Source organism: Zeus faber (assembly GCF_960531495.2).
Source record: "Zeus faber genome assembly, chromosome: 1".
Lineage (NCBI taxonomy): Eukaryota > Metazoa > Chordata > Actinopteri > Zeiformes > Zeidae > Zeus > Zeus faber.
Genome location: NC_137193.1, coordinates 32,765,123 through 32,791,016, shown reverse-complemented (window position 1 = coordinate 32,791,016; position 25,894 = coordinate 32,765,123). Strand labels below are relative to the sequence as shown.

Below are 25,894 nucleotides of genomic sequence, written 5' to 3'. Positions count from 1 at the left end.
GTGTGTGTGTGTGTGTGTATTTGTATAAGTCCATCGCTTATTTTTCTCTTCTTGTGAAGCCGAACAGCGGAGCTCGGTGAACGAGTCCAGCAGCCTGTTGGGGGGGTCTCCACGGCGCCACTGTCGACGGAAAAGCTCGCCCTATCACACGGGTCAGCTCCACCCGGCCGTGCGGGTGGCCGACCTCCTCCAGCACATCAACCAGATGAAGACGGCTGAGGGCTATGGCTTCAAACATGAATATGAGGTGAGGAACCAGAGAGGCAGGGAGGGTGGTTGAGAGTTGAAGAATGGAGCTGGTTAAGAAATTTGTTTGAAAGTGTCATTCTTTTGGAAAGATAGTGAGGGCAGCAATTTTATTTTAATTTATTTTTATTATTATCTTTTCAAGGCACTATCTTTCCAATGACTCACTTTACAAAGAACGACTTAACCAGCTCAACCCTTCAACTCTCAATTACCGAACATGTCACCCTATCACTCATTATGTAAACAGGTAGAATATTACTCATGGAACCCACAGTTGACAGCTTCTGAAAATGCGTCTGAACTATTCACGATATGTGGAGGAGTGCTGCTTGACAGGGATCCTCCACATATCATATCAGGCTATCAAGTTTTATTTCGATTTGAGAAATCACGCGATCACCCTCAAAACGTCTTAATTATATTGTTGACAGAATGAATGTTACAAAGGAAAATATACATTTAGAAGAAATTAATAGTTCAGATATTGTCTGTCAATGATAAATCTCAATGTATCAAGGTGAAAAAATATATCTTGGCATAGAAAATATCTTGAAACATTGTGTTTTCCTCAAATAACAAATGGGTAAATGTTATCTTTCATAGTGGAGAGCATCAAAAAGTCTGCTGTTCTCTTTAAAAACTCCCTAGATCCCTAGATTGAAGTCTTGACCAGTCTTGCACAGGTTTAACTTATTAGGGGCCATTTAGTGATTCAATTTATTAAGTTATTCCTTCAGGGGCCAAAAGCCTATGATCTCCTAAATTCTAGGCCCTCAAGTGTTAAATATATAAAACAAGGTGGAGAGTGACAACATCCACACCCCTCTCAGGTCTTCTCTGCGACAAGTCTTTTGTTTTTGACTGGTCGCTGACTGAGATGTGTTGTCAGGGGTGGTTGTGAAACACATACCGTCTTGTGAGGGGAATTTAGTGTACCGGGCGGCGGGGGCTACAAAATGCCAACATCTATGAAACGTTCCTTCTTGGAGGGGGTGAATTTGGTGCTGAAGATGGACAGCGGTGGGGCGAGGCTATCAGCCTTATAAGTAGGATTACATCGAGCCCCACTTGCGTATGCAGCCTGTAATCCCCTGATCAGCATGCTCTCCCTGGCTCGCCCCGACTCAGGGATTGGGGGGTGGGGGGGTCCAATTTGGCCCCTGCTCATTTCAACAGACGCTGGCTGAAGAAGGACTTTAATTTGTCGCAGAATGAGTGGGATAGCATGTCCCCTGTACACGGAACCACCGAGGGGGGATCTGAATGTGCCAGAGGAGCACTCACTGTTTGCATAGTTTTTACCTCCCCCCTTCATGTCCCCAGGCTCCCGTCGATCCCACATATTGTTGATTTCGATTCAACGGCTCGGCCGTCTCCCCCCCACACCACTCTCCCATCGACCAGCTTCTGATAGATTGGTGTCATGAACAGCTGTTACAAGTTTAACACTTTAACACTAAGGTTTCATAAAGCGTTGGGATGCATCACACGGCACGGGCCAAGGCGACACAATGACTCCGGTTTACCGTCCATGTCCCTGTCCCCACTTCAGCCTGTAATGAACTACTCAGTCGACCTTAGGCTAGCGCCATTAGCGAAGCCAATTAGCCATTGTGGTGCATCCACTTAAAATAGCTCGCTGACTTTGCGATAATTTGGCCCGCTCTCTTTTCACTTGCAGAGTTTCTTCGACGGCTGGGATGTGACGAAGAAGAAGGACAAGACTAAAGGAAGACATGACAGCTTACTCAGTCGTAAGTTCCCCCCCTACCTGGACTGTCCGGTTCGCTGGTTGGGGGTGAAAACAGCCGACGTCAGCATCTCAGGCAGCATTTGAGATGGGACATTTGACTGAACTATCGCATTATGTGGTGAAAGGCCAGGGGGTTAAGGGTGGGGGTGGAGTTGGGGGTTTCAAATTCCATTCCGCCGTCTTTTTATCTTGTGTTCTCTAGTCACAAGTCACACCTCACATTAAGCTGCTTTTTCATATTGGCGGTGACACAAAGTAGATCAGGTATTTTATTAACTTTAGTATCTCATGCTGATGCTAATGCAGTCCGGCTGGTAATTGTTCTATCTGATTGTGTTTCTCATAACAAAACATCAGCCACAGTTTACTTTAGAATTCAGCTGCGATCGTCAGCAAACACTGAAAGACTTGTTTTGCTTTGTTCGGTTTGTTTTGTTTTTTGTTGTTGTTGTTGATTCGCTTCCTTGCGCATTCCAGACGACCGCCATCGGGTCAAGATGCACTCGCTGTTGGCGGACCCCAGCTCCGACTATGTAAACGCCAACTACATCGATGTAAGTCCCGTTCCCCACCCCATCCCGACAACACATAAGCCTACACACACACACACACACACACACACACACACACAATCATTTAGTGCAGTGTTTGAATCGGGTGAAACCCAGAAGGGGTGAGGTCCCCCTTCAGCAACTAGCCTTGTGACTCACCCAAAGGCCTTCCCGAGGCATCCACCTCCACTTCTACAGGCTGTTGGACCGCGACATAGCCAGCAGCTCCCTTGGAGGTTATTTTGACCTCACCACACATCAGACCTTTACCAGATCCTGATTTTAGAGAGTTAATGGTGGCTTGTGTGACTAAGGTGCCTATGGAAAAGTTGAATCAACCCCTCTCATCCCTGATAATTCAAGCACTCGACATGGCTCAGTGAGAATAAAACAGGCCTTGAACAAGTTGCATTTTCTTGTCTTCAAAAACGAAAAATCTCAGGGCTAGTGGGAAGACACAGAGCGAGAAAGAGTCTTGTATCCACAGTGGATGCCTGACTCAGCGCCTGTGGGTGGAGGCGTTTGAGGCGAGGAGGAGGAGGTTGTGTGGGGCGGGTTGAAGGGGTATGTATGTCGGCGCACAGTGATGAGCACGCACGGTCGCACCCCCTCTACGCCCCTCACGCACACACCCACGCATTAGACTGCAATTAAGAATGCGTCATTAGACCAGCCATGGACCACCCTAACCCAGGTGTAACCCCAACCCAACTGCGGCCTCTGCTATTGCCGGAGCAAAATCATTCTAAGATGATTAATGGTAGGGGTTTAGCTTGGAAGAACCCCGCCACTGCTCTCTCTCTCTCCCATAGAGGTTTACGTAACGTTTATTCACCGCAAATGGCGCTGTGGCCCTGACAAATCCGAGCCTCTTTTTCTGAGCTGTTGTATTTCTGTATGCTCCGTTTCAATTATCCCTCATTCTGCAGGGAAATGGATGGGCTTTTATTAAAAAGTACAGAGAGGAAGACTTTTCAAAGGCACTTCAGAACGAAGTCCACCCTCTTTTGTGTGAACGCTACACCGTATTTTTAAAGGGGACCTATTATGCTCCTTTTCAACAAATGAAAATAGGTCTCTGAGGTCCCCAAAAAAGTTTTTGTTTGTTTTTTGGCTGAAAATACAACTCTGATTATACGGGGTATATACGGGGTGTTTTTTGTGGGAGGAGCCACCCTCCCGGGCCCCTAGTTCTGTGAGTCAACAGCATTTGAGCATGGCTTCTGGGTATTTTCACCTTATCAGTCCACCAAAATGTGTTTCTGAACAAACTTGAGGCGAGAAATAAGCAATCCAGTTGCTGAATCTTAACTCATATTCGATCCACAAGGCCTCATTTAAAAGTTTGTTCCGACTTTTGTTGTTGTTCTCCAAGCTTGTGGGGGACATGGACACCGCACCGGGATACCGCCCATGGAGATTTTTTGATTCATGTAAACTTCGGAAAATAAAATACATAGATCTACAATAAAAACGCGCTATTTTTATTGGTTTTGCTTTGAGAAATGCACAGCGGATTGCGCGCCTCAGCCTACAGTCTATCTACCGCTATCTACAGTCTATCTATTTGTTTTCGAAACACAGCAGAATTATTTTTTTAAATATTCACATTTCCATGGTCTTCAGTTTCTTCACGGACAGTTTTATTAATTTGTCTTTCTTTAAAATGTTTTTTTAATTTGTTGAGTTACTCAGATGGAGGGCGGTTCTAATTCTACCCTTTCAATGTGATGGACTAAGACACAATAGGAACTGCTTGATTCATGACATGTTTTCTGAAAAAGACAGCTCACAAAAAACTGACAGGTGTTGTCTTATTTCACAGTTTGTGTGTTAGTAGGTCCACCACAGACCCAAATGTACAGTAGGTGCACTAACACTGCAGAACTGAGGTTTTCATAATAGGTCCCCTTTAATGGCTTCCTTTGCGAGACATTTTCACAGGTCACTATTACTCCTCCAGGTGCCTTACAATAACAAGTTCTTGTTTCCTTACCTCTATCCCCTCTTTCACTTTTCACTCTGCATTTTTATCTCTCTTCTATCTCTCTTTTTCCAACCTCCCCCTCCCCCTCCCCCTTTCCTCACCTTTTTGGCCTCTCTTAGATACGGATAAACAGAGAAGTAAGTACTTTGCTTCGCTTCAAATTTTCCTTCTTTCTGCCTCTCTTCCTTTTCCCATAAGTGGATACTCCTCCTCTTCCCGACTGGCAGCAAAAGCTGACTGCTTTCATTTTTTTTTCCATCCTTTATTTCTATCAAACTTTTTTTCTTTCTTTCTCTCACCTTTCTTTGTCTTTCTTTCTTTCTTTCTTTCTTAGCCATTTAACGCCCAAAGCCATCGTCATTCCCTTGAGGTTTACTTTACCCTCCTCCCACCCGCCCAAAATCAATTGCCTGGCTGTTTCTTTCATCTCTAACCGGTGTCCTGCTACCCGCTTGGCAGAGGGCGAACCGGGAGCACGCCAGCGGGGTGCCTGCACTGTTTTTGTCAGAGCTCCCATTTTTAGATCTACATTATTAAGATGTTGTTATTTTTTCCTATTTCTAAAAAAAAAATTATAATCTGAGAGTGCCTCAGTATACGGAATGAACGCACCTTGAAAATCCCCCTTTATTCAATTTTTGTTAAGATGAAAGAAATCAAATGAAACATGTTGGCCGGTTTTGATATGTTTCGCAGCCTTCTCCTGTCCTTCTGCCTGGCAATGTCATGGGGATGGGGAGGCTTGTGTTGTTTCCCTTGGCTGTGTATGCATGTCTCTGCTGTACAATCACATGGCCTGACGCTCGTCTTCTTCTGCTGTTGTGGTGATGGTGGTAGTTGGGGTTGTGGCAGGGGTGGGGTGGGTAGGTTGGTTGGTTGCCACGGCGACAGGACAGACAGGAAACGACACAGCTCAGTGACAGGCTCATGGGAATGAGGGTCACTGATCTATCTCTCTCTCAAAGCGATAATCATCCATCTAAACTTACGCCTTGTGGCATGGCAGCTATGGTATGTTATTTAGTTGGCAGCTTGGCTGGATGGGATCAGGGCCGGCCCAGGCCTTTATGGGGCCCTAAGCAGAATTTGATTTTGGGGCCCCACACCGCCTCAGCGCCACCAATACTATTGACTATTGTTAATGCTTGACAATAGTCAATTGTACTGGTGGCGCTAACACACTCATTATCAATTTTATTAGTTGTAGCTGCGTTGCTTACATCATACCAATGTCAGCCTCGCATGTTTTACCCTTCTATGGTTTTTAATCATAAAAAGGTAGCAAACTCACAAGAGTGGTCTGGTGTTAATTTGCATTTTAATATTCAGAGAGTACTATGTGGAATACTGATAGAGCAGACAATGCATTTACTGGAAACAAGTTAACCACTAAAATTGCTTTTGGTTGAAGAAATTGCAACATGCAAAAGTGCAGAACAACAATCAACTACAATTAAAATCAAGTTATGTAGACAGTACCTCCCTAAGTAAAGTTTCCTTCTTATATAAAAAATAATAATAAATGCAAAAAGAAAGACAATATTAAATAAATACTTAAAGAATTACATAAAATGAATGGAGAAACCTGTAACAAGATAACAATAATTGTTCAAGAATAAAATATAAAGCTAAAACTTTATTTCTGAAAACTATGTATGGATGTGCAAAAAGGTTTCGAAGAAATGAGAAGAATTCTAAAATAAACTACTTTAATTCAGACATTTACTCTTCTTAATTCTTCCTCTCACAAACTACTTCAATATTCCACTTTCTCCTTAGAATCTGTGTTTTCTGACTTTTCTGGAGCAAAGTTATTGATGACATCATTAAGACATCTGGCGGCCAACTTTGCTGTTGATACAAATCAGTGCAAAGTCCAACTCAGTCTTTCTTGTGCCATGGAAAATCTCAAGTAGTTCTTGATCAAATTGGACTTAAGAGAAGCGCCGCTCTGCAGATGCAACAGTCACAGGGCGAGTGCAGGCTATTTGGAGAGCTACCCAAAGATTTGGGTACAACTCACAGATCTCATTTTGAGAGAGGTAAGTGAGAAGCTCAAATGTTGTCATCTTTGCTTGGGAGAGTTCTGGAAGGCTCTCCATCTCTGTAGCTAGTGCACTCCTGTCAACATCAGCACCTTCTCCACAGGTGAGTTTGTCTCCAAGAGGTTTACAGTGACTTCTCGCTGTCTAGCGCAGGCTGAGCACAGCAGAGACGATGTCATGAATTGGTGAATTTAACTCTTAAAGGGAACAGAACTTAATATAATTTCACACTTATCTGGAATTGTTCGACATTTCAAATATAAATAATAAATGTATTTTTACCTAAAATAATATTATTTTTTTCAACATTTCAAGCAGCACATTTCAGGCCCTAAGAAGGCACTTGGTGGGATGTTGTGTTTTTGGGTGTGTACGCAGGTGTGTGTGTGTGTGTGTGTGTGTGTGTGTGTGTGTGTGTGTGTGTGTGTGTGTGTGTGTGTGTGTGTGTGTGTGTGTGTGTGTGTGTGTGTGTGTGTGTGTGTGTGTACAGTATGTGTGTGACTATCACTTTCCGGAAGAGTGATGGCCGAGAATTTCACCACACTTCTTTGCATCCTCCAGACGGGGGTCTTGCCCGGCAAATGGCTTAGGACGGTCACAAATACAGCCTTTGTAAGCGGTCGTGTCATGAGGGTGCTTATGCAAAGTTGGACCGAACAGATCAGTTGGTGTCAGTCGGGTAGAATTACGACCAGGGTTTAGCCTGCTGCCAATCTGGCTTTGAACAACCCTACAAAAGAACCCCAAAGCGCAGCTATCCCTGGCTTTTTTTCCCCTACCGGAACTTGTAATGACGCGTCTGTTAGACACCGACAGAGTGAGCCATTTCTGTTTCCTCCCCCGTTGAAAGGAGAAAGGCAGTAAGTGGCCTCTCAATGAGAAGCAATCAAAAGAATGTGGCCTTTCAAAAAAAAAAAGAGAGGAAAAAAAAAAGATCTTTGGAGAATGGTATAATTGCACTCAGTCAATCGCAAAAAGAGAGATTTGAGGACTGGTGGTGGAGGGGTTCTCTGAGTTCCATTCTATCATGCACGGAGCAGAAATGTGGCGGCTCACTGTCTTCCACCAGGCTCTCAGATGATTTAGGGATGACTCTGAGCAGAAAGCGATTACGAAAGCGAGAGCGTACGTGAGGGGTGAAATAAATGTTTGAGTTTATGTGATTTCTAACACCCTGTCCTCCTCCTGTGTCCTTCCCCGCCTTTCTCTGCATCTGTCAACACCATGCAGGGATACCAGCGATCGAACCACTTCATCGCCACCCAAGGTGAGTGTCATCGTAGGGATACACCTTTGCCCCGGCAGCGGTTGCCTGGTTCCATCCTCTGAATCACCAGCCCCGCCAACTAAAATGAAATGTGTCGGCGTCGGTAACTTCAGGTTTACTCTGTGCGACGATAATTTTCATCGCGCCGATCAGTGTACTTGTAGGTGAGGCTTGAAAATGTGACGGGCCAGAATCAACTTGTGTCACCAACAGAAAAGGAGAACGGTGACTCCTGTAGCTGAAAGCTTGGATTCTGTTATCGAAGCTGTTTCAAAAAAATCTAGAAGAAATAGCAGCACAGAAATCTGAAAAATGTTCTGCATTGAAAGAATTTTATCAAGGGAGAGATGTTCTCTGTTTTTCATCTCTCAGTTGGTCGCTCTGGTACTGGAGGATATAGTCACAGCATCCTCAACTTTCTCAAAACGCTAATAACATTTACCCCAGATCCTGTATGACTTTAGTCCAGGTCTGGATGTCAGACTTATTCCAATATCAGAAAATCTCTCGTTCAAAGATTTTTTGTTTAGGTCAATTTGTTTGCCAAGCTAAATTCTTGTGCACGATTCTTTGCCCCTTGTTAACACATTTGGATTACACAAACGCCATGATAGACATTGAGCGACATAGCTAGCTAGTTAAGAGCATTTCGATGAGCTAGCACGTTGCCATAAATGCGTGTTACAACAACAATGACATCACTAGCAGAAACGTCATCCGCTTAGCGATTGGTTTTGGTTGGAGCAAGAGGGTCAAATCACAAGGACTCAATTTCTGACCCCGCCCTCTCTCTGAAAATGGTTCAGAGTGATAAGATATTTATATCAAAATGTAATATCTAGCAAAATGGTTTGCCGATATTCGAAGGAATTCTTGCGTACAATTTTGAAGAATCAGAATCTCAAGAGCCCTCATGGATGGAGGAGGAGCGCTTTGGCAATGTGGGTGTACTTTCCGTGGTCTTTACCCCTAACTGTCCAATGTTACTGATACTTATTTCACTTCAAGAAATGGCTAGAGCTACAAGCTATTTCTTTCTAAGTCATATAGCTGAAGACATATTTTCTCAGAGTAAGCTAACTAATTTTAAATGCACAACCCCAGGACGGTCAATTCAATTCATTATCAAAGTAAAAATCTAAAATAAATCAATTTTTTATTTGCAAGCTTTTCTGCTCCTGTTTAGACATGGCATTTTGCAGCATGGCGTGAACGACAAGGTTGTGGGGGGAAAAAATATTCATTACATTATTTTGTAATTTATAATAATTGTAGTTATTTTAATTATTGATTTGCAGCATATGTCCTTGTGTACTTGAATTCATCATCAAAACATTTTTTGTTTTCCCACCGTAATTCAGCGTATCTTTCTTTTCCATTCTTTCTCTTTATCTCTACGCTCTTCATACATTTCTCTCTTTCTCTCTTTCTATCTATCTCTTTCTCTCTCATCCCTTTATTTCTCTCTCTCTCTGTCTCTGTCACTTTCTCCTCTCTCACTCTCTCTCTCCCTCCCTTTCACTATCCCTTTATTTCTCTTTCTCTCTCTCTCTCTAGCGATCCCCTTTTCCCACTCACATTCTAACCCTTCATCTCTCTTTCTCTAATCACTCTCTTGCTCTGTACCTTTTTCTCTTTCTCTCAAGCCTACACACAGACATGGCGAACAAAAATGAACTCTAAAACTTGTTTGCTTTTGAATCATAGAAAAAAAAAAATATATACATACATACATACATACATACATACAAACATACATACATACATACAGGTACATCTCATAAAATTAGAATATCATGAAAAAGTTTAATATTTTTTGTCACTCATTTCAGAAAGTGAAACCCATATATTATATATATTCATTACACGTAGAGTGAAATATTTCGAGCCTTTATTTCTTGAAAATTGGATGATTGTGGCTATAGATAATGAAAACCCAAAATTCTGTGTCTCAGAAATTTAAAATATTATATAAGATCAATAAAAAAAAGGACATTTTAAACAGAAATGTCGGGCTTCTGAAAAGTATGTTCATTTCTAGGCACTCAATACTTGGTTGAGCCTCCTTTTGCATGAATTACTGCATCAATGCGACGTGGCATGGAGGGGATTAGCCTGTGGCACTGCTCAGGTGTAATGGAGGCCCAGGTGGCTTTGATAGCAGCCTTCAGGTCATCTGCATTGTTGGGTCTGGTGTCTCATCTTCCTCTTGACAAAATGATTATGATATTCTAATTTTATGAGATGTGTGTGTGTGTGTGTGTGTGTGTGTGTATATATATATATATATATATATATATATATATATATATATATATATATATATATATATATATATATATATACACTCTATATATAAAATGTATCTTTCCATACAAGAGGTGGCTACCTCTGACCGCTCTGGCTGTAGAAGCGAGTCAAGAAATTAATCCTCTGTAGCGCTCGTACAGTTCTCTAGGCCGGGGGGAGCAGAGAGTACACTTAGAACGAGAGCTCTACAGTGGTAAAGGATTTTCTGACCCTGCATGGAGCAGATCAACCCTGCCCCTAACCCTAACCTAACCCAAACTCTTGACTTCTTGTGTAACATATCTTTGGGGCGTGGTCATAGGGCAAACATAAAAGTTTAAAGAGCATCCAATCCCAGATGTAATCCTCAGAAAGTGGGTGGGGTTCTGCAGTTCAGATTTTAGATTTCCCATGAATTTGTTTGAGAAAAAGATTGAAGCACAGTCATAAATTGTTAGCAAAATGTAATTGTGAGTAGAGATCCTTTTGCATCTGCCCTTGCGTTGGCTCGAAGAATCTTGTGTGTGTGTATGTGTGTGTGTGTGTGTGTGTGTGTGTGTGGGGGGGGGTGTTGCACTGCAGTTTTTTTTTGTTTTGTTTTTTCGTAAAAAATGAAAAAGTGAACATGGTTGTTTCTCCTCCTCCAGCGTCTGTTGTAGCTCTCAGGCTTCACAGACCTCTGCTAAGTTTTGCCCTCGGGGCGCGTTGTCAAACGCTCACAGTTTGATTTCTCCTGTTAAGACAACCATGAATGAACAAAGAAAAAAAGAAACGCCTGAAAGGAAATGCAAGCGCCGCTATGTCCTCGATTGCATTTAATCACACCGTAGCAGTAGTCTTCTCACATCAAAGTCCTCTTATGCGCCCCGCGCAAGGTCTTTTCTCAACCCTGTCTGAATCTGAACAATACCGCTGTGGGTGCAGGGGGGAGGGGTGCAGCGAAAGCGATGACAACAACGTCCACATCAATTACAAAAAAATAAAGTAATTCAGCTGGGGAAGTGAGTTAAATGATCACGTTTTCTTCTTCAAATAAGCACAACAGACCATACAATAAGGGAGGTGTGTGTGTGTGTGTGTGTGTGTGTGTGTGTGTGTGTGTGTGTGTGTGTGTGTGTGTGTGTGTGTGTGTGTGTGTGTGTGTGTGTGTGTGTGTGTGTGTGTGTGTGTGTGTGTGTGTGTGTGTTGAGGGGGGATTTTGAGATACGATCCAAGCGGCAGTGTAATAAAATCGACGCAAACTGCCGGAGGGTCCGTGATTTGTGTCCGAAAACTAGCAGCCTCTCAAAACAAGGCGATGTCGCACATTGTTTGCACGGGACGGCAGAGGATTTGTAGGCGTATTGAAATGACATTCCCTCCCGGTAATGGGAGAATACAGAGCCGCCGATGGTTCACAGATGATACATTGTCTTGCAATTCTCCGGCGCGGATTGCACGCCGGCTCTACAGTGATGGTAATTGCCCGCTATTCCGCCTTGAGTTATGGCTCATCTCTGTATCCTCCACCTTACTACACCCCCACCCCTCTGCCTCCACCTCTCTCTCTCTCTCTCTCTGTCTCTCTTGCTCTGCCTTTGCACTTCCTCCGCAGGTCCCAAGCAGGAGATGATCTATGACTTCTGGCGCATGGTGTGGCAGGAGAACTGCTTCAGCATTGTCATGATCACAAAGCTGGTGGAGGTGGGCAGGGTAGGTTTCTCTCATTGCCACACACTCCAACCCCCCCCCCCACCACCACCACCACCACCACCACCGGCACCTCGACCTTTGGGAAAACGGGGAGACAGAACAGAAGAAAAAAAAAAAGATAGATCTCTGAAAACCGCGGTTATCATTTGTACTTATAAATCGTGGAGAGATTCTAGGTGGGGGCGGCCGGCTCTGTCGGGTCGTGAGTGATTACCCGCCGCAGCGATGGCGGTGCTCCAAGGTCACAACCCACATGTGTACGGTTGTACCGCCTCCTGAACATTCCATTCCATGATCCCCACAGTGAATCTTTTCGCCCTCTCTCCTTCTATTAAACGATACAGTCCAGTACATAAGACACAGCACCATTAGTAACATGTTCCAGAGATATGGGAAGATTATAGGTATTCAGCCAGAATTAGTACAGGGAGTCGACTAGAAGTCTCAACGTAATCTTGTTCATCAATATTGATGCCTTCATCGATTTTGATTGAAGAAAAACAGATAAAAGCATCAATTACAGAATTAAATTCCATATCATATTTTATCTTTATTTCAACAAATAAATTATTGAATCCTATTATATGTTTTTGGTAGAGTGAGGTAGAGGGAGATAAGAGCTAGAGTAGTGGTGGAGTATGGTAGAGAGCAGAGGTCGGTGGAGTAGAGGTAGTGTAGAGGGAGGTAGTGTAGAGGTAGTATAGAGGCAACAAGAGTTGGGCAAATTAGAATAGAAGTATAGTAGAGGGATGTGGATTAGGGATAGAGTAGAGTAGAGGGGTGTGGAGTAGAGGTAGAGTAGAAGGAGGTACAGTAGTTAGAGTTGAGGTGGAGTAGCGGGAGGTAAAGTAGAGGTAGAGTAGAACAAGAGAGGGGTAGATTAGGGTAGAGATAGAGTAGAGGAAGGTAGAGTAGAGAAGATTAGAAGTAGAGTTGAGGTAGAGTAGACACCCTTGTCACTCTGCCATGGAGGAACGACAGATACTGTATTTCTTAATTTTGGAGTAAATCTGTTATTTCCCGGGAAAGGGATATGATGTTCCTCCGTGACTTCATTCCTCACCAGTTCCTTTTTGGTAATCGTTGTGATATCAAAATAATCCATTCTTGAATTGATTCCTTGACAATAGATTGAAGGAAAAGGTTGTTTACAGCTTCTTGACCCTCATGGATGAATCCTCTTGCTTGTTGTTGTCGTCACCGATCAGATGAAGTGCTGCAAGTACTGGCCTGATGACAGTGAGCTCTACGGTGACATTAAGATAACGCTGCTGAAGACAGAAACTCTGGCAGAATACACTGTCCGCACCTTCGCCATGGAACGGGTGAGTCCAGCTCTTGGGCACAGCGGTGGCAGGAGCTCGCCCGTGCCTCGCGTACAAACTCTTCAGAATGACAGCTTCCTCCACACACACAAAAACGCTTGACGGCTTAATTGGTTTTGCGTATTATGGTCGCTATTTTCCGGGACAATGATTCAGGTTTTCCTCAGGCAATAATCTTTGCTCAGCGCTCAGGTTTCTCTTTTGGTGTTCTATTTTCTTTAGAGAGGCTACCCCGCCAAGCACGAGGTATGTCAGTTCCACTTCACATCCTGGCCGGAGCACGGTGTGCCCTACAATGCCACGGGGCTGTTGGCCTTCCTGCGGCGCGTCAAGGCCTCCACGCCCTCTGACGCTGGGCCCGTCGTGGTCCACTGCAGGTAACCTGTCTGACCCACGCAACTTAAGAGAGTTAAGGAGAGAAGGATTACCATAAGAAGTGGGGGAAGGGGGATTCCAAAAAGGGATATATCAACAAACTACCTTTGCAAATGCAGCTTTGTCATAGAAAGAAAACTCTCACAGATGTTTTCATCGAGCATAGCATTAGTTCTGGCTGGGCGCAGTAGTCAAGCTGCTTCCGTTCTGCCATTGAGTTGCTGTGTTGTTTCGTGACTGGTCTTGTCCCTTCCCTCCACCTCCAGCATGGGGGCGGGCAGGACGGGCTGCTACATCGTCCTGGATGTCATGCTTGACATGGCCGAGTGTGAGGGAGTGGTTGACATCTACAACTGCGTCAAGACCCTCTGCTCCCGGCGCATCAACATGATCCAGACTGAGGTGAGGCAGACAGCTGTCACCATACCAAACAGGCAGGGGCCAACAAATTCAATGGAAAGAGTATGATTTTTATATTTAATTTTATTTTTTAATGGTGTTGACTGGTGCCGCCAGCAACCAGACAGAAACCATAGGCTACGCTTATGGGGCGCAACTCGTCACAGCATTTTCCAATGGAATCCGTTGACTTAATGGGTAAAAACAGCACACGGGGCTACTTCTAGAGGGGGGATCTATTCTATTGAATGACAGATTTACCATCCCACCCCTCTTTTGATAAATTTGAGGTACCACTCCAAAGTAAGCTGGCCCCTGGATGGGGCCAGTGATTACTCTGTTCGTGGGACATTTTCTGTGGGCAGCACTGCTCCACAAAATTGCCTCCCTCACGCTCCCATTTTCGGTATGTGTTTTGTACTGTAATGAGTTTATTCTGTAAAATTGGAATGAATTTAGTAACAACCAAGACAATAGCAATTCCTTTTTTTTGTTTTTTGAGAGTGGAGCTTTCTCCAATTACACACTACTTAAATGAATAAATAATGAATAAATAAAAAATGAATAAGTAAAGAAAAAACGTGCGTGCACTCACACACAAAATGTAGCGTTTTTTGTGGCCTCTGTAATCTTAAATGTATTTCCATCTTCCTGATCAAATTATTTATTTATGTTTTTTAGAACATCAATATGAATTTCGTAGCTAATTACATGGTGCACAGGGTGGTTTCGTGTGTGGGTAATGCTGGTCGTGTTTTCAGCACTTTTTTCGCTGCCTATTTACAGTATAGACAATGGGACCGTCTCCTGCCGGGAAACAATGCCCAAGAGTGGGCACGGTAATTGGAGGGACGACAGTTGTGACTATCTGTTGACACTCAGCAACATTAATTAAATACTGTATTGTTTTTTGACCAAATAGGCAATTATCGATTATCGTCAGATCGTTGCTAGAATTTCTGAGAATCGTTTTTCTGTTCTTCCTTTTTTTTTATGTTTTCCTTTCCCCTTTCCTGTTTCTCAGGAGCAGTATGTGTTCATCCACGATGCCATCTTGGAGGCGTGTCTGTGTGGGGAGACTGCCATCTCCGTAAATGAGTTTGCCCTCACCTATAAGGATATGCTAAAGGTCGACTCGCAGAGCAACACCTCACAGCTGAGGGAGGAATTCCAGGTAACCACCCCCCCACACACACTAGGAGTGGAACCGAATCCTAATATGATGTGCAGCAAAGCACATAAAGTGGGTTTTTACGAATATTTATTTCGTACAAATATTTTAAAAGGGATTTGTTCTTGGGGAGAACTCCCCACAAACCACATTGACTGCAGTAAAATCCCCAACACCTTGGTAGCTTGTGTCTGGTGTTCTCTTGCCCTTTCTCAGGGAGCTGGACTTAGGAGGTTTTAAGTGTTACAGCAGGTTGTTTTTTCTGAGTTGGAGTTGGGAGTTGAGTTGAACAGGATGAAAGACAGACTTCTGGAGAACTTCCTTCATGCAAAGGCACGGAATATACTGCTGTCAGTTGGAACTTGTTCAATACAGACATTATGACAAGGATCTCAAAGAATCTGAATAAGATACAGACTGTATCTTATTGTAAAAAGTTCAACTTCAAAAGTTATTACATGTTATTAAGACCGTTTATTATCTGGAAGTAAAGCATCCGCAAGTCAAACAGGTAAGCTGACCAGTAAATAGAAAGGCTGTTAAACATTATACAATGTGGTGCATCAATAGAAATATGGGATATAAATATGATAAATCCCCTGTCCGTGTCATATACGGTCAATGACGTCATGGCAACTCTCGAGCCAGAGCGCTACTTGTGCTCTCTAATAATAATAAATAATAATAAATAAAACTTGTGCAACTCAATAAAATATGATTATTTTTCAGCATGACCATCTTCTTTTTCAGAATGTTTGGTTGATAGATGTTATAATAATACCCGTTCATATTTTTAACGTTACAAAGTGCTTTAAAACAAAAATATTAACATCATAATGCACAGCGATATGATTATACGTTTTGGGTTATGGCGGTTTGTGCTATGGTGGTGTGGGCTATGTGATGTGTGCTATTGTGGTGTGTGCTATGGTGGTGTGTGTTATGTGTTGTGTGCTATGGTGGTGTGTGCTATGTGGTGTGTGTTATGGTGGTAAGTGCTATGTGGTGTGTGTTATGGTGGTAAGTGCTATGTGGCATGTGCTATGTGGTATGTGGTGTGTGCTATGGTGGTGTGTGTTATGTGGTGTGTGCTATGGTGGTGTGTGTTATGTGGTGTGTGCTATGGTGGTGTGTGTTATTTGGTGTGTGCTATGCGGTGTCTAAGAGTTTTGTAGGAGAGGCCCCCCTGGAGGCCGAGGTCTGAAACGCATGGTCCGCAACTGGGAGGAGGAGAAGACGAGATGATCAGAGGAGGAGCAGGAGAAAAGGATAGGAGAGGGGTAGAGGAGGAGGAGTAGGGGGGAGGAGTAGAGGAAGAGCATTAGAGGAAGAGCAGTAGAGGCAGAGAAGAGGAATAGAGGAGGAGGAGTGGAGAAGTGGAGGAGTAGGAGAAGTAGAGGAAGAGGAGTATGGGGGAGGAGTAGAGGAGGAGTACGGGGGTGGAGTAGAGGAAGACCAGTCAAGGAGTAGAGGAGGATAAGGAGTAGAGGAGGAGGAGTGGAGGAGTAGGAGTAGATGAGGAGTAGAGGAGGAGGAGAAGTAGAGTAGGAGTAGGGCAGTACCTGAGCAGTGGCTGATGTAGGACCACAGCTCCTTCACAGCGAGCTGCAGTAGGAAGTGGTCGCATCCACTGTTTCTGATCCTGAAGGTGTCAATGAGGCTCCCATCAGCACAGAGGGTGGAGGAGGGGTCCCGCCCGCCTGTATGTTCACAAAGTACTAAGACATTTTACTTCAGTAAAAGTAAAAATACCTTGAGACAATGTAAAAGAACCACATTGACATTTGTGACAGCTCCTGGTGAAAGGTGGACCAAACTCCCAAGTCCAACAAATCTAAACAAAAGTTATTTTTTATTTTATGAAAGTTTAAATATTGAAGAACCCACTCAATATAACAAACAACACTTTTATTACAGCAAAAGTTTCACGAAATACTAAATAGTTTGTCACCAAAGTAAACTTGTTTTTGTGTCATCTGCGGCGCATTGTGTGGGCGTGGTGATGGATTTGCATCCTTGGTTTCAAAGGCTGTTGTTCCAGAGTTTGGGCTGGAACCCCTCCCATAAACAAATGCTTGCTTGTGTTTGTTCATCTGTGACCATTTTTTTTTTATCTCTGAACTTATTTTCAAAATTGAGATTTGGAGTCACTCCCTCATTGTTGAAAAAAATATGTTATAAATTAACCCGGCCTACACTGGGTCTTTGCATGGTAAAATCGATGTTGCGCTGCAGACGTGGGCTCAACATGACAAGAAGAAGAAGGCCAGAATAATAAAAGGGTCATGTTTGTATAGTGAGCATGAACTTAGAATGAAAAAAATAACTTGAACTTTAGATTGCAGAAAAATGCCAAGATTAAAAATTAAAAAACTTAGGAGAAGTTAAGTTTGCGATAAGGGGGATGAGGCAAAACAGAAATGAGACCAGAGGAACGGACGTTGGCAATAGAAATACCCCCCCACCGACTATCAGTACGTAACGAGTGTCACGTATCCATGACACTTTCGCTAATATGCACTGGTGAGAAACTGAAGGCCAGATTCTTTGTCTGGAAGGCAGCTTTTCATACCACAAAAGCAGTAAGCTGATAATACACGTTGCTAAGCAGCAAAGTTTAGCACAGTAACTCATTTGCCGGCATTTCATCTCCTAATGTTTCTTTTGTAAATAGTGCAAGACATAGTCGACGCGCTTCCCATGTTAACGGCGCTAATGCACGCCGACCTTTGGCTGGTAATATTTTCTAATTCCCATCTCATTGCAATGCAATTAACTTTCCCTTTTTGGCGCCTGAGTCCGAAAAAATAGCTTCTCATAATCGTGACACGATGCCGCCGCCCCCTCCGGTTACCGGTCAGAATGTTCCTATTCATTTTCCTCCAAACCAACGGGGGAGTTGTTCACAATACGAGGCAAGTCAGATAATTAATTCCACCCCCCCACCTCCCCATTTCAATTTCCACAGCCTCATAATGTGCTTATTCACAATGGATGAGATTGTGCTAAATGTGTTTTTATCCGTTAAGCCCGGTGGTGGTTTGGTACTGATAGTAAAACACAAGTTGAAAGTTTCTTCCCGCCATGATCAGATATCTTTTTTTAATCTTTGGATTTCTTTTTTCGGCTCGTCACGTATTGATAGTCGGCGGGGGGGGGGGGGGGTATTTTTATTGCCCACGTCTATCCCACTGATCTCATTTCTGTTTTGCCTCAACCTCCTTATCACAAACTTAACTTCCCCTAATTTTTTTTTCGCTTACTTTATCGCCCCTCCATCTAATGTGTGGAGACAGACACGCAGGCGTCAGCGAAAACCCGCCCGGAGGCACGCGGGCATGCACACACACACACACACACACACACACACACGCACACACACACACACACACATTAATCTGAATTTATTCTACTTGCCACCTTTTTAATTACGATCATTGCTCCACGCTTCTCTCTCTCTCTCTCTCTCTCTCTCTCTCTCTCTCTCTCTCTCTCTCTCTCTCTCTCTCTCTCTCTCTCTCTCTCTCTCTCTCTCTCTCTCTCTCTCTCTCTCTCTCTCTCTCTCTCTCTCTCTCTCTCTCTCTCTCATTCAATTAAACTCAAAGGGCTTTATCGGCATGGGAAACATACTTTTAAATTACCAACAAAAACGAAAAACTACAACTAAACATTTTTACAAAGAAATAAATAAATATTGCAGTCAAAAAATAAATATACATAAATATATAGTGAGAATATTTTATATATATAAAAAGAGAGCGAGAGATAGATATAAAGTCATATCTATATATGAACAGATGAGTAAAGATATCCTGAAATTTAAAATAGTTTAATGTTTATGTTGCAGTTAAAAAAATATATACAGATAAGTAAAGATAACTGAAAAATTAAAACATGGAAATGTAAAATATGTATGTATATGTATTCAGATAAGTGTATATATATATATATATATATACACACACACACACACACACACACACAGCAGTGAGACACCTACAATTGATATACATACATAAATTATATATATACAAAATACACAGAGAAATAAAGATAATCTAAATTTTAAACAGAAAAATTTAAACATGGCAATTAAAAATATGTACATATGTAAATGAAAATAATCTCTCTCTGTCTCCCTGTCTCCCTCTCTCACTTTGATCCTCCAGACGCTGAACTCGGTGACCCCTCACTTAGACGTGGAGGAGTGCAGCATCTCGCTGATGCCACGCAACCGTGAGAAGAACCGCAGCATGGACGTGCTGCCGCCAGACCGCGCCTTGGCCTTCCTGGTGGCCGGTGAGGGCGAGGGCGGCGATTACATCAACGCTGCTCTCACCGACAGCTTCCTGCGGCCTGCTGCCTTCGTGGTAACGCCACACCCGCTGCCCGGCACCACCACCGACTTCTGGAGGCTGGTGTACGACTATGGCTGCACTGCTGTGGTCATGCTCAACCAGCTCAACCAGTCCAACTCCGCCTGGGTGAGAGAGGGTGGGGTGTGTAGGGGGTGATGTGGATGAGGTGGCTTGGGGGGGTGGACTGTACACACAATATGTTTCTTTTTGACAGCAACATTCATTTTTTACTATTTACATTTTGAGGTTATCTACACTCATTTGTACACAATGTATATATTTTCACATTTACATTTTTCTGTTTACATTGTTTTTGTTTGTTTTTCATTTTGCCATTTTGCCTTTGCCAATGTAAAGGTACAGAGTGTTTCCCATGCCAATGATGAGAGAGAGAGAGAGAGAGAGAGAGAGAGAGAGAGAGAGAGAGAGAGAGAGAGAGAGAGAGAGAGAGAGCGAGAGCGCTGCAGCCACTTCCCTCGAGATGGAATCAATCAGATGGGGGCGGGGCTCGCAGCAACACTCGATTTGCGATGGGGGGGGTCATGTCGAAATCGTCGCCATCTCTCTCCACCAGCGCATGGGATTCCTTTGCCTGTCAGTGCCCCCCCCCTTCTATGTAGGAGTGTGGATTAACAGTTACCACATGTGCACGTTACAACTCGCCCTCCACCCCCAACCCAGTGCTTGTCCGTCTCAGTGGTCAAATATTTATCTTCTCCTCCTTGCTCCTCCCCCGAAATCTCAACTGTGAATGCGCTTTAAAATTCTCCCTCTCGGGGATGACCCCCTCTCTCGCTAACTGTCGCCCACTGACACCTATCCCAATCCCCTATCGTGTATTTTCCTCTCCCTTACATCCCTCTCCCGTTGGATGAAGAACATTATCTCACGAGCGATCCCCATTCCTTTATTTATGTACAAATACAAATAATTTAGCGGGATGCAAAATACAAGTGGCGACTGCACGATGGATGGTTCTTCCTGCTCCTTTCGCTCATGATAGTTTTCCCTTTCTTTTTCTCATTTTTTTTACTTTTGTTGTTGTTTTTTTTCCTCTTCCTCCTCCTCACTCATTTATCCGCCACTGTTTGTCGGTAATTATCGCCACTTATTCTTCGCGGCGGGGCCTGTCGATACTTGCATCTTATTTACCGGGCTTCACCTCTCGGAGGGCTATGACTTAATGATTTACCACTCCCACTCCCCCAAGAAGTGCATGACTAATGATCCCGTCCGTCCTTCTCCACAGCCTTGCCTGCAGTACTGGCCGGAGCCCGGGCTGCAGCAGTTTGGCCCCATGACGGTGGAGCTCCTCTCCAGGACGGCCGATGACGACGTCATCATCCGCCTCTTCCGGGTGCAGAACATTGCACGGGTAAGCCCCGCCCCCACCGTTGCGCATTTATTTATTTACTTATATTTATAATATTCCCCAAAGTAATTCTTAGCTATGAACAGCTATTTAAGAAATGTCAAGTTTATGTAGAATCAGAATAAGAAAGGAAGGAAGCAAGGAATTTGTCACTGTGAAGACCAGTACATTGCTGAACAGACTTCACCATGAAAAACTCAACAGCAAAAATAAAAACTGGTTGTAATGCAGCATCTCTAATATCAGTGTGGAAGCTGTATGGCATGGAAAAAAATCTGCCGTCACTTTTAGATTTTTGTTTTGTGGAATTCCCTTGTCTCAAAAACGGGGTTTGCATCTGACAAAACTGTCGGGTTACCGAGAGCTGAAATGTTGGCTATGTGGAGGTAAGGTTTATTTAACACATCTTTAAGTCACATTTTTGGTGTTTTATTTTATAACTGTACCTCCAATAATAAGTAATAAATAAATAAGATTCTTTGTCCATACTCACAAACTCACACATTACTCCCGGCGTAGAGGACTTAAAATCTTTATCTCTGTTTGTCTGAGAAACTCCAAAATGTCATATGCCAATTTGTTGTTCCTGTTTGTGTGCATGTGTGTGTGGGATCCTCCCTGCATGTTTGCAGTATCGCTGTGCGTGTGTGTCTGTCTGTGTTTGGACACGCCTGCCACAGTGTGTTTTGTCTGTCTTTGCCTGTGTTCAAGTGTTGTCACAGTTGTTTAGACGAGCCCCGGCGTCTGTTTTACTCTGGCACGACGGTTCCCCAACCCTCCTATTGACCTCAGTCGCCATGATACTGTAGGTGATAGCGTGTCTCCTGTGGACTAGGGCCTAGCTACAGTACAGCCCCCTTGTCAGGTATCCTCCCTGAGCTGACAAAAACCTCTTTGCGCTCCAAACCCTCTTCACCCTTATGTTATGTCCATGCTAGAATCAGTCTCAAAACCCCATCCCCGGTCCCCAACCTCCGAAGCACTTCAGAAACAAACGTGACACTGTGTCAGAAACGATTCCTGCATGGCTCCCTCCACAGGACCCCCAGGAGCAGACGTCTGCCCCAGAACCACAGGGCGATGGTCGCCATCCCAAGAAGGTACTATGTTTCTTGCTAGTTAGCGCCGTGGCAGAACATAGTAATTTAGGGAACTAGGAACCCCATCCCCTCCCAACACCAGAGTGATGACGAACAAAATTAAATTGGCACCCAGGTTGAACGTGTCTACATTTTGAAGATGCGTTGAATGTTTATAGCTTGTGAAGTTCTCCCAGCTGAATGCGAAGCCTTAGGGCAAAGACTGCCTCAATAACACCCCTTCTTCCTCGTCCTTCCTCCTCCGTAGCTCCAGGAAGGTCAGCTGGTGGTGCGTCACTTCCAGTTCCTGCGCTGGTCCCCGTACCGGGATGTTCCTGACTCCAAGAAGGCTTTCCTTAGCCTGCTGGCCCAGGTGCACAACTGGCAGAGGGAGTGCGGCGAGGGACGCACCATTGTCCACTGCCTGTGAGTCAATATCACATCACTCTGCCCACCTCTTCTTGTTGACTCACAAGCTATGATTCAGTTTGTGGCACTAAAACTTGTCAGAGCATCGTGGTCAAACATGAACTTCCCTCCTCAACAACTTCCCTCCTCAAGAAGACGTCATCCCTCAAACGTCGTCGTATACATTGTTAAAATATTTAGTGATTGGTCAAACGACGAGCTGGAGGGTTCTTAATTGCCCACTATATCGAGTAGACCCTCCTGATCTTTAGAGGGTCAGACCATCAACGTTCGACGTCCCCCCGATCTGATTAAATCTGGCTCACAGTATTTTAATGAGGACATTATCCAGATATTCATCTTCCAAGTCTGCCAGGTTGGCCTTTTTTCTGACAGCAGGGCTTGATCCAAACCAAGTCAAACTGTGACCTTTCACTCAGTGCGACCCATCCCCCACACCCCCATCTCAACATGAGGTTTCTAACGCCTCTCTCTCTGCTCAGGAATGGTGGCGGCCGTAGCGGCACCTTCTGTGCCTGCACCATGATCCTGGAGATGATCCGACATCACAGCGTGGCGGACGTGTTCTTCGCCGCCAAGACCCTGCGCAACTCCAAGCCCAACATGGTGGAGACAATGGTATGTCCTGCTCGAATCCTATACACATCCATCTGTCCATAATAACATCCATGACCGACGGTGCTTCCTCCGGGTCCGTTTCGTCTCAGTGTCCAAATACCAAAACCTTCATTCTGTCTTTCTTCCAGGAACAGTACAGGTTCTGTTACGAATTGGCCCTGGAGTATCTGGAATGCCTGGAAGTAAGATAACACAGATCCCGCTGCATCCTCCCCCTGTGTTCCGTCTCCGATGAGGACGACTTGGGTCCCTTGGGTCCCCAAACCTCGGCCCGCAGCCCCGCCTGGGTCGGCTTCAGCGCTTCTTTTTTTACCTGGCTCCTTCAGTTGTCCGTCTTTTTTTGTTTTGTTTCCGCTCGTGATGACGCGTACAGTGAGAAGAGACAGCTTGTAACATACTAACCACGTCCCCTTAGCTTGTTTGTCCCCCTTGTCAGTTGTCCAAACTCCTACTTTTCCGGTCCTCCTTCTTCTGCGCCACTGCCAAAACAGAGGAGTTTTTTGAAAATGGAGTGAAACGGTACCTATGCTTTTTATTTATTTATTTTATTTTATTTATTCATCTATCTGGTGTTGACGCAGCTCCCGCCAACTGGAGATAAACAAACATGGCAACCAACCAAACTCTCATGAGCCGCAGCTGCTCAGCTATGTCCTTGCCTTACTCTTACGAACGGACCTTAGAAGAAGCAGCTACCGCTGATCCCCGTCGGGTGTTTTCTTTTGTCTATAAAATGGTGCAGTCTGCTGACAGTGAACACACCTTACGTTGTACCGTACTATTTTCGGAAGATTTTTTGAGGGGGGTGCGGGCATCGAATGGGGTGTGGGGGGAGGTGGTTTCAACTGAGGTTGACATTTACAGAGGGGCAAGTGACGAGACGGTAAGCCATTCCATCGGTGACTTGTACAGTGAAAAAAACAACTTGTGGTACGATTTTTTTTTCCTGTTTTATTAATTCTTTTCTGTAAATACACGTCCTTGTTTGCTTTTTTGGATTTACCGTTTTTTCTAAATGTCGTTGTCCTTGTCCAGTGTACTGATACATTCTCTGTCTGTGGAAAAAAAAAAAAAAGTAAAACAAGGGGGGTGGGGGGGAACCTCAGCATCTGCATGCTAAGTCCTAAGTGTTCCATTGCAGTGTGTGACCCCCCCCACCTCCTCCCCTCCATCTTACTTTTGGGTGGAATAGGGTGTCGGGCTGGTGGAGTTGGGGGGTCTGCTACGTGATTCTCCAAAATAGTCCAAGAGAGCTATGTAAAAGAGTAACAACGTATTGCTGTGAAATCTAGTGATCTCTTCACCCCAAAAACAGTTGCTTTCTAACTTTGTATTTATTCAATGTGTTTTATTTTCTATAGTGTAAAAAATGAAAATAGTGTGTGTGTGTGTGTGTGTGTGTGTGTGTGTGTGTGTGTGTGTGTGTGTGTGTGTGTGTGTGTGTGTGTGTGTGTAATCCTGAAAGTGCCAGAATGATAAATAAAAGAATATAGAAATCTTGAAATATATAGAGGGATAAAAATAATATATACAGAAAAAGATTGGTAATCTGGAAATGAATATAGAATAAATATATAAATTGGTGTGAATCAGAATTTATTACAGCTTTATTTTTCCACATTCATTTTTTTTTGGTAAACCCTGCAGAATGTAGGACTTCATTATATCCAGAGGAACTTCCAGTGGACATCGTCCAGCTGCTGATGGCCTCTCGTCATATCCCACTCTGAGTCATATGGCTACTTCTTGCACATTGTGCCATACAACTTGTCAATGTCTGTATTTGTCAGCACTCTCCATTATAGTTTCCACCCTTGTTAAAAATATTCTGATTCACCATTTTCCTCCACACACTGAGCAAGAGTTAAAATAGCTTGTCTGAGTTCACTTCTCCACTCTTCAACTTATGCCATAAGCCATTGTACTTGGCGGCTACAGGCTAATGCTGCGTTCAAGACAACTGGGAAACCTCCCAACCTACTACCATTCATTATATACTATAACCATGCCATTCACGATGAAAGCCACATTGGTGATTTACGTTTAAGTGATATCACAGAACAACATGTTGAGGGACTCCGAGTCCTCAGTTTCCATCTAGGAATTATGAGATGGAGTGCCACCATGCTGACAAAAACAATTTGATTGACAGTTTGTGCTCGTCAGGAAAAGCAGAAATAGAGAAATATATACACCAATTTATATATATATTTCTATATTTTCAGATTTATCATTATTTGTCCGTACATATTTTCCAATTTTTATTCCTCTTTATATTTCCACATTTATTTATTATTCATCATCGTGGCACTTTAAGGATTATATATATATATATACACACACACACACACACACAGGAAAAAGTGTTTGCCCCCTTCCTGATTTTTTTTTTTTTGCATGTTTGTCACACTTAAATGTTTCAGATCAAAAAAATTCAAATATTAGACAAAGATAACAAGTAAACACAAAATGCAGTATTTAAATGAAGGTGTTTATTATTGAGGGGGAAAAAAAAATCCAAAACTACATGACCCTGTGTGAAAAAGTGATTGCCCCCTAAACCTAATAACTGGTTGGGCCACCCTTAGCAGCAACAACTGCAATCAACCATTTGCAATAACTGGCAATGAATCTTTTACAGCACTGCGGAGGAATTTTGGCCCACTCATCTTTGCAGAATTGTTATAATTCAGCCACAATGGAGGGTTTGAGCATGAACCGCCTTTTTAAGTTCATGCCACAGCATCTCAATCGGATTCAGGTCAGGACTTTGACTAGGCCACTCCAAAGTCTTCATTTTGTTTTTCTTAAGCCATTCAGAGGTGGACTTGCTGGTGTGTTTTAGATCATTGTCCTGCTGCAGAACCCAAGTGCGCTTCAGCTTGAGGCCAGGAACAGATGGCCGGACATTCTCCTTCAAGATTTTTTGGTAGAC

At 43.7% G+C, this 25,894-nt stretch overlaps 1 protein-coding gene across 1 annotated transcript in view; it reads left to right on the top strand.

The window, feature by feature from the left end:
• The window catches only part of ptprua (protein tyrosine phosphatase receptor type Ua), a 164,965-nt gene extending 141,249 nt beyond the window's left edge, over window positions 1-23,716 (top strand). The window contains exons 16-29 of the mRNA XM_080002494.1: window positions 60-247; window positions 1,931-2,003; window positions 2,480-2,556; window positions 7,816-7,852; window positions 11,736-11,833; window positions 13,042-13,158; window positions 13,381-13,535; window positions 13,800-13,935; window positions 14,957-15,106; window positions 19,273-19,587; window positions 20,711-20,836; window positions 22,181-22,338; window positions 22,824-22,959; window positions 23,088-23,716. Coding sequence (XP_079858620.1) covers window positions 60-247; window positions 1,931-2,003; window positions 2,480-2,556; window positions 7,816-7,852; window positions 11,736-11,833; window positions 13,042-13,158; window positions 13,381-13,535; window positions 13,800-13,935; window positions 14,957-15,106; window positions 19,273-19,587; window positions 20,711-20,836; window positions 22,181-22,338; window positions 22,824-22,959; window positions 23,088-23,150 — 1,829 coding nt within the window. The 3' untranslated portion in view covers window positions 23,151-23,716. The remainder of the gene's footprint in view (window positions 1-59; window positions 248-1,930; window positions 2,004-2,479; window positions 2,557-7,815; window positions 7,853-11,735; window positions 11,834-13,041; window positions 13,159-13,380; window positions 13,536-13,799; window positions 13,936-14,956; window positions 15,107-19,272; window positions 19,588-20,710; window positions 20,837-22,180; window positions 22,339-22,823; window positions 22,960-23,087) is intronic.
• The last annotated feature ends 2,178 nt before the right edge of the window (window positions 23,717-25,894 follow it).